The sequence below is a fragment of the Oncorhynchus masou genome, chromosome 6 (genome assembly GCF_036934945.1).
Source record: "Oncorhynchus masou masou isolate Uvic2021 chromosome 6, UVic_Omas_1.1, whole genome shotgun sequence".
NCBI lineage: Eukaryota > Metazoa > Chordata > Actinopteri > Salmoniformes > Salmonidae > Oncorhynchus > Oncorhynchus masou.
The window spans coordinates 77919150-77926649 of record NC_088217.1 but is presented as its reverse complement, the minus strand read 5'-3'; the positions used below and the strand labels follow the sequence as shown (position 1 = coordinate 77926649).

Sequence of the window (7500 nt, the reverse complement as noted above, 5' to 3'; positions counted from 1 at the left end):
GGACTAAGCAGAGATGAAAGGGGAGCTACTACCTTTAGGGCTTTCTCAGGGACAACAAATCCATAATGGTCAGCTATAGCTATAAGGTCTACTTTACGAAACCTCACCAAACAATCAATAGAGGGCGCTTCAAAAAACTCGGAGATGGCTGAGGCAGCCATCTTATACAATGCAGTCTCCTGAACACACTAACTAAACAAGTCATCCAAACTCACAACCTACCATCACACCTCAATCACTAACCACAGAGAGCTCAGAGCAGCAGGGTCCGGTGGGTTTAATGGAAAAATATCCCGGATGAGCCCCCATTATGTTACCCTCACCTCCTTGGGGGGAAGGGGAAGGCACCTAGGGAGTGCTTAGGCAAGAGGCCCGCGGGCATACATATACCCGTAGCATATTCGCTGTCTAGGCACACTAGGTAAGACCTGGGCGGACCACCTCCTTGTATTTTGGTTAGGGCACCAGGTGGTGCTAAATTAGGTAAGTAGTGGGTAGGCAGGTAAGATAGGAGAGGGGGGGCTTTGAGATTTACTTTCTTTGCTTTGGTTCCGTCCAGCCCCTTTTCCCCATATTACCGTGTGAAGGAATAAAGTCCTGGTAAACGGTACCACATTCTGCCTGTTGTCATTCTTTCTTGCACCTACAGTCCATACCTTTTTCACTTCACGGAGAGTTTAGTTGTAGCAGGGTGTTGCGTTCCCTCTTCATAGAGGTGTGTGTAACACACCTCCCTCCTCTATACTCTCCTCTCCCCTCCTTCATCTTCTCCAGTTTTTCTCTCCATTTTCCTTCCCTCCTCCATCTTCTCCCCTCATCTTCCCTCTCTTTCCATCCTCTCCACTCCTCCCTACATCCTCTCCTCCATCAGTGTGATTTATTTGTGCAGGTCATTCTATCATTATAATTAACTAAAGTACATTAGGAGGAATTATCACTCTTATCTGCCAAGTCACACACTTCTGGGTGTGTAGGTCTGTACATTCACATGCACACACACAAATACAGACAAATATACAGACAGACAGACAGCCAGACAGACAGACATACAGACTTAATAGAACCACCCCTCCCCATGTATCCGTTAGCTTGCTACTGTTAAGTGCCTCCCTGTCTGTTCCCCTTCTCCACTTCTCCTTCCTCTCTCTTCCCCTCCTCCTCATCTCCTCCCTCTCTTCCCCTCCTCCCCATCTCCTCCCTCTCTTCCTCATCTCCTCCCTCTTCTGTGGCCAGAACTAGAGTTCAGTTCAGAATGGTTCACTTTTCCCATAGCATGACAGACTACACTCTATTCAGCCTAGTCCTCCCTCCTCTCCCTTCCTCTCACTCCCCCTTCTCTCTATCTCTCTGACTGGCTCTCTTTCTTTCTTCCCACCACAATCTTTCTCTTGAGTCCTGAGCCTGTGTGTGTGTGTGTGTTGCAGTTGGCTGCTCAGCCGTAGAGAGGAGGATACGAGACGAGAGTGACTGACTGGCACACAGCTTAGGCTGCCACTAGGAATACTAACACACACAACCGCTCGGTCTGTAAAGGTATGACACTAATCACTCCGTCTGTAGAGATATGAAAAGAATCACTCCATCTGTAAAGATACGGAACTAATTACTCTGTCTGTAAAGATATGGAACTAATCACTTTGTAAAGATATAGAGCTAATCAATATGTCTGTAAAGATACGTAACTAATCACTTTGTCTGTAAAGATACGTAACTAATCACTTTGTCTGTAAAGATAGGTAACTAATCACTTTGTCTGTAAAGATACATAACTAATCACTTTGTCTGTAAAGATACGTAACTAATCACTTTGTCTGTAAAGATACGTAACTAATCACTTTGTCTGTAAAGATACGTAACTAATCACTTTGTCTGTAAAGATACGTAACTAATCACTTTGTCTGTAAAGATATGGAGCTAATCACTTTGTCTGTAAAGATACTAATAATCACTTTGTCTGTAAAGATACGTAACTAATCACTTTGTCTGTAAAGATATAACTAATCACTTTGGAGCTAATCACTTTGTCTGTAAAGATATGGAACTAATCACTATGTCTGTAAAGATAATCACTTTGTCTGTAAAGATAGGTAACTAATCACTTTGTCTGTAAAGATAGGTAACTAATCACTTTGTCTGTAAAGATATGGAGCTAATCACTTTGTCTGTAAAGATATGGAACTAATCACTATGTCTGTAAAGATAGGTAACTAATCACTTCGTCTGTAAAGATAGGTAACTAATCACTTTGTCTGTAAAGATAGGTAACTAATCACTTTGTCTGTAAAGATACGTAACTAATCACTTTGTCTGTAAAGATACGTAACTAATCACTTTGTCTGTAAAGATACGTTACTAATCACTTTGTCTGTAAAGATACGTAACTAATCACTTTGTCTGTAAAGATACGTAACTAATCACTTTGTCTGTAAAGATATGGAGCTAATCACTTTGTCTGTAGATACGTAACTAATCACTTTGTCTGTAAAGATAGGTAACTAATCACTTTGTCTGTAAAGATACGTAACTAATCACTTTGTCTGTAAAGATATGGAGCTAATCACTTTGTCTGTAAAGATACGTAACTAATCACTTTGTCTGTAAAGATACGTAACTAATCACTTTGTCTGTAAAGATATGGAGCTAATCACTTTGTCTGTAAAGATACGTAACTAATCACTTTGTCTGTAAAGATATGTAACTAATCACTTTGTCTGTAAAGATACGTAACTAATCACTTTGTCTGTAAAGATACGTAACTAATCACTTTGTCTGTAAAGATATGGAACTAATCACTTTGTCTGTAAAGATAGGTAACTAATCACTTTGTCTGTAAAGATAGGTAACTAATCACTTTGTCTGTAAAGATACGTAAAGATAATCACTTTGTCTGTAAAGATCTAATCACTTTGTCTGTAAAGATAGATCTGTAACTAATCACTTTGTCTGTAAAGATACGTAACTAATCACTTTGTCTGTAAAGATACGTAACTAATCACTTTGTCTGTAAAGATATGTCTGTAAAGATACTAATCACTTTGTCTGTAAAGATATGATAATCACTTTGTAACTAATCACTTTGTCTGTAAAGATATGTAACTAATCACTTTGTCTGTAAAGATACGTAACTAATCACTTTGTCTGTAAAGATATGGAGCTAATCACTTTGTCTGTAAACTAATCACTTTGTCTGTAAAGATATGGAGCTAATCACTTTGTCTGTAAAGATACGTAACTAATCACTTTGTCTGTAAAGATAGGTAACTAATCACTTTGTCTGTAAAGATACGTAACTAATCACTTTGTCTGTAAAGATATGGAGCTAATCACTTTGTCTGTAAAGATACGTAACTAATCACTTTGTCTGTAAAGATAGGTAACTAATCACTTTGTCTGTAAAGATATGTAACTAATCACTTTGTCTGTAAAGATATGGAACTAATCACTTTGTCTGTAAAGATATGGAAAGATACTAATCACTTTGTCTGTAAAGATATGGAGTAACTAATCACTTTGTCTGTAAAGATACGTAACTAATCACTTTGTCTGTAAAGATATGGAATCACTTTGTCTAATCAACTTTTTGTCTGTAAAGATACGTAACTAATCACTTTGTCTGTAAAGATAGGTAACTAATCACTTTGTCTGTAAAGATACGTAACTAATCACTTTGTCTGTAAAGATACGTAACTAATCACTTTGTCTGTAAAGATACGTAACTAATCACTTTGTCTGTAAAGATATGGAGCTAATCACTTTGTCTGTAAAGATACGTAACTAATCACTTTGTCTGTAAAGATACGTAACTAATCACTTTGTCTGTAAAGATATGGAACTAATCACTTTGTCTGTAAAGATATGGAACTAATCACTTTGTCTGTAAAGATATGGAGCTAATCACTTTGTCTGTAAAGATATGGAACTAATCACTTTGTCTGTAAAGATAGGTAACTAATCACTTTGTCTGTAAAGATAGGTAACTAATCACTTTGTCTGTAAAGATATGAAGCTAATCACTTTGTCTGTAAAGATATGGAACTAATCACTATGTCTGTAAAGATAGGTAACTAATCACTTTGTCTGTAAAGATATGGAACTAATCATTCTGCCTGTAAAGATATGAAACGAATCACTCCACCTGTAAAGATATGGAGCAAATTACTCTGTCTGTAAAGATATGAAACTAATCACTCTTAGTGGTTCTAGGTCCTCCAGTAAAAGGTTCCTATACCTTAGCTCTGAATGGTTCTAGGTCCCATCTTAACTCTGAGCGGTTCTATATCCTACCTTAGCTCTGAATGGTTCTAGGTCCCATCTTAACTCTGAGCGGTTCTATATCCTACCTTAACTCTGAGTGGTTCTAGGTCCTACCTTAACTCTGAGTGGTTCTAGGTCCTACCTTAACTCTGAGTGGTTCTAGGTCCTACCTTAACTCTGAGTGGTTCTAGGTCCTACCTTAACTCTGAGTGGTTCTAGGTCCTACCTTAACTCTGAGTGGTTATAGGTCCTACCTTAACTCTGAGTGGTTCTAGGTCCTCCAGTAGTGATATAAAAGGTATTTCCAGGAAGGAGGACAGAAAGTCGATGTGGATGAGCTCCTCTGGTGAACGAGGGAAGGCCAGGACACCTGTCACCCCTTGCACAACCAGCTCCTGACACACACACCTGGACAGGGAGACAGGGTCGCCACCAGACGGGGACCGAGACACCACCTCCAGACAGGGAAGGAAGAGAGTGTCTGACATTACACCCTATTCCCTACAAGCACCCTATCCCATACAACTGTAGGGAATAGGGTGTCATTTCAGATACAATCTAACGAACTGAATGGCTAGTTGCCAATTGAATTAATTAATTATGGATGGATGAGACCATTGCAGAGATATTACCTTTTTTATGAATGAACTAATGAATGCATGAATTAACCTGTTACCTCCAGGGTGAGGTTGTAGGGCAGAAGAGGCAGGATGCCTTCTCCAGCCCGGTGCTTCAGGCTGGTCAAGGCTCTGTTCAGAGCGTTCTGTACCCTGGCTGGTTGTCCGGTGGGAAGCAGAGCACCGAGACGAACCGCGTGTCCAATCCGAGCCAGGATGTGACATGGCAGGGGGTGGGAGAGGCACGGGTCCGGATGCAAGAAGAGGCCATGGAGGAAGACCAAAAGCGGGAGAAATCTTCCGGTGAAAAAAGGAGATGGGCGAATTATCCTGGGTATAAATAAGTTGCACATCCATCGACCAAGTAGATACAAATACTCCATTGTGTTGCGTCGACAGAAAAGACAGGAGAGAAGAGGAGATGAGAGAAGAGGAGAGGAGAGAATAGAAAAGAAGAGAAGAGGAGAGAAGAGGAGAGAAGACGAGAAAGCATTGCTCGTTTTCTTTTCCCTCACTCGTGGCTTGTCTTGGAGTTGTTTTGTTTTTAATACTGAAGTCCACCTTATGTTGTTGATTTCCCTCTTTAAGTTGAAACAAAGAAAGAAAAGACACGCTGTAAATATTATATAATAAAGGAAGACAGGAGAAACGTCCACACGTCAGAAAAACTGCATTTTCTCTCTCTTTCCCCGTCTTTTTTCCCGTTATCCCCTCCTTCCTTGGACTTGTTATTTTTATTGGTATTGCAATCCGGTTGCTGCCTCTGTTTCTTTTTCTAAGTTAGGCTACTCATAAATAAATAATAAGCAAGGCAGAGGAACGCTTGATATCGACGGAGGACGAGAGGGGAGCGCGTGCAACTGAGAACAGTCGCCCCACTCTGTCAGTCTGTGACAGGCACCGGTTGAAGACAGACCAGCTGCCCGCGCGCACGCGTTTGACTGTTAGTGTGGCAGAACAACCACGTTAGATTTCTATCAGCGCTGTTATCTTCCCATTCGAAATGACAACTCCGGTATTTGATGTTCCCTACGTTTCATCTTGATGTCGATAGTAGCCTGCTGTTTTAGCCTGCAGCTTGCAGTCAAGCCCATTCAGTGCATTTTAGCCAATGAACCATTAAGTTCAGCATTCATTGAATCCCCTTCACATGTTCACCCTCAAAATTCAGATTCTAAATCCACACAAAGTCTTTGATGTTTCATTCGGAAAATAGTCTACTGACAGATAAGGATTGTCCCCAATTCATTCAGGAGAGGAGAGGGGGATGGAGGAAGGGATAGAAGGAGGGAGGGATGGAGGCAGGGAGGAAGGGAGCAGAGAAAAAGTAATTTCCAGATGATAACGGATGGACACATAGTTGTGCTCTATCTGGTGGGTGCTGTCCAAGGTGCTGAAAGCCCCTGTAGCAGCCACAGTTTCAAATTAAATCAAATGTTATTTGTCACATGCGTGGAATAACAGGTATTCCTTACAGTGAAATGCTTACTTACGAGCCCTTAATCAACAATGCAGTTTTAAGATTAAAAAAAAAGAAAAATACCTAAAAAAACAAGAAATAAAAGTAACAAATAATTAAAGAGCAGCAGTAAAATAACAATAGTAAGGCTATATACAGGGGGTACCAGTACAGAGTCAATGTGGGGGGCACCGGTTAGTCGAGGTAATTGAGGTAATATATACATGTGGGTAGAGTTATTAAGGTGATTTATGCATAGATAACAACGGAGAGTAGCAGCAGCGTAAAATAGGTGGGCGGGGGGTGGGGGGGGGGGGGGGGCAATGCAAGTAGTCTCGGTAGTCATTTGATTAGATGTTCAGGAGTCTTATGGCTTGGGGGCAGAAGCTGTTTAGAAGCCTCTTTGACCTAGACTTGGCGCTCCAGTACCGCTTGCCGTACGGTAGCAGAGGGAACAGTTGATGACTAGGGTGGTTGGAGTCTTGGACCATTTTTAGGGCCTTCCTCTGACACCACCTGGTATAGAGGTCCTGGATGGCTGGAAGCTTGGCCCCAGTGATATACTGGGCCGTACGCACTACCCTCTGTAGTGCCTTGCAGTTGCTATACCGGGCAGTGATGCAACCAGTCAGTATGCTCTCGATGGTGCAGCTGTAGAACCTTTTGAGGATCTCAGGACCCATGGCAAATCTTTTTAGATTCCTGAGTGGGAATAGGTTTTGTCGTTCCCTCTTCACGACTGTCTTGGTGTGTTTGGACCATGTAAGTTTGTTGGTGATGTGGACACCAAGGAACTTGATACTCTCAACCTGCTCATCTACAGCTCCGTTGATGACAATGGGGGCGAGCTAGGTCCACCTTTTCCTGTTGTTCACAATAATCTCCTTAGTCTTGATCCGGCTGACGGAGAGGTTGTTGTCCTGGCACCACATGGCCAGGTCTCTGACCTCCACCCTATAGGCTGTCTCATTGTTGTCGGTGATCAGGCCTACCACTGTTGTGTCATCAGCAAACTTAATGATGGTGTTGGAGTCGTGCCTGGCAGTGCAGTCATGAGTGAACAGGGAGTACAGGAGGGGACTGAGCATGCACCCCTGAGGGGCCCCTGTTTTGAGTATCAGCGTGGCGGATGTGTTGTTACCTACCCTTACCACCTGGGGGCGGCCCGTC

General features: G+C 41.9%; 1 protein-coding gene across 1 annotated transcript in view; it reads right to left on the bottom strand.

Moving 5' to 3' along the window:
* The window catches only part of LOC135541704 (glutamate receptor ionotropic, NMDA 3B-like), an 83464-nt gene extending 76451 nt beyond the window's left edge, over positions 1–7013 (bottom strand). Inside the window, 3 exon segments of the mRNA XM_064968016.1 lie at positions 4509–4709; positions 4931–5201; positions 6940–7013. Of these exon segments, the coding sequence (XP_064824088.1) occupies positions 4509–4709; positions 4931–5201; positions 6940–7013 (546 nt within the window).
* Between the last annotated feature and the right edge of the window lie 487 nt (positions 7014–7500).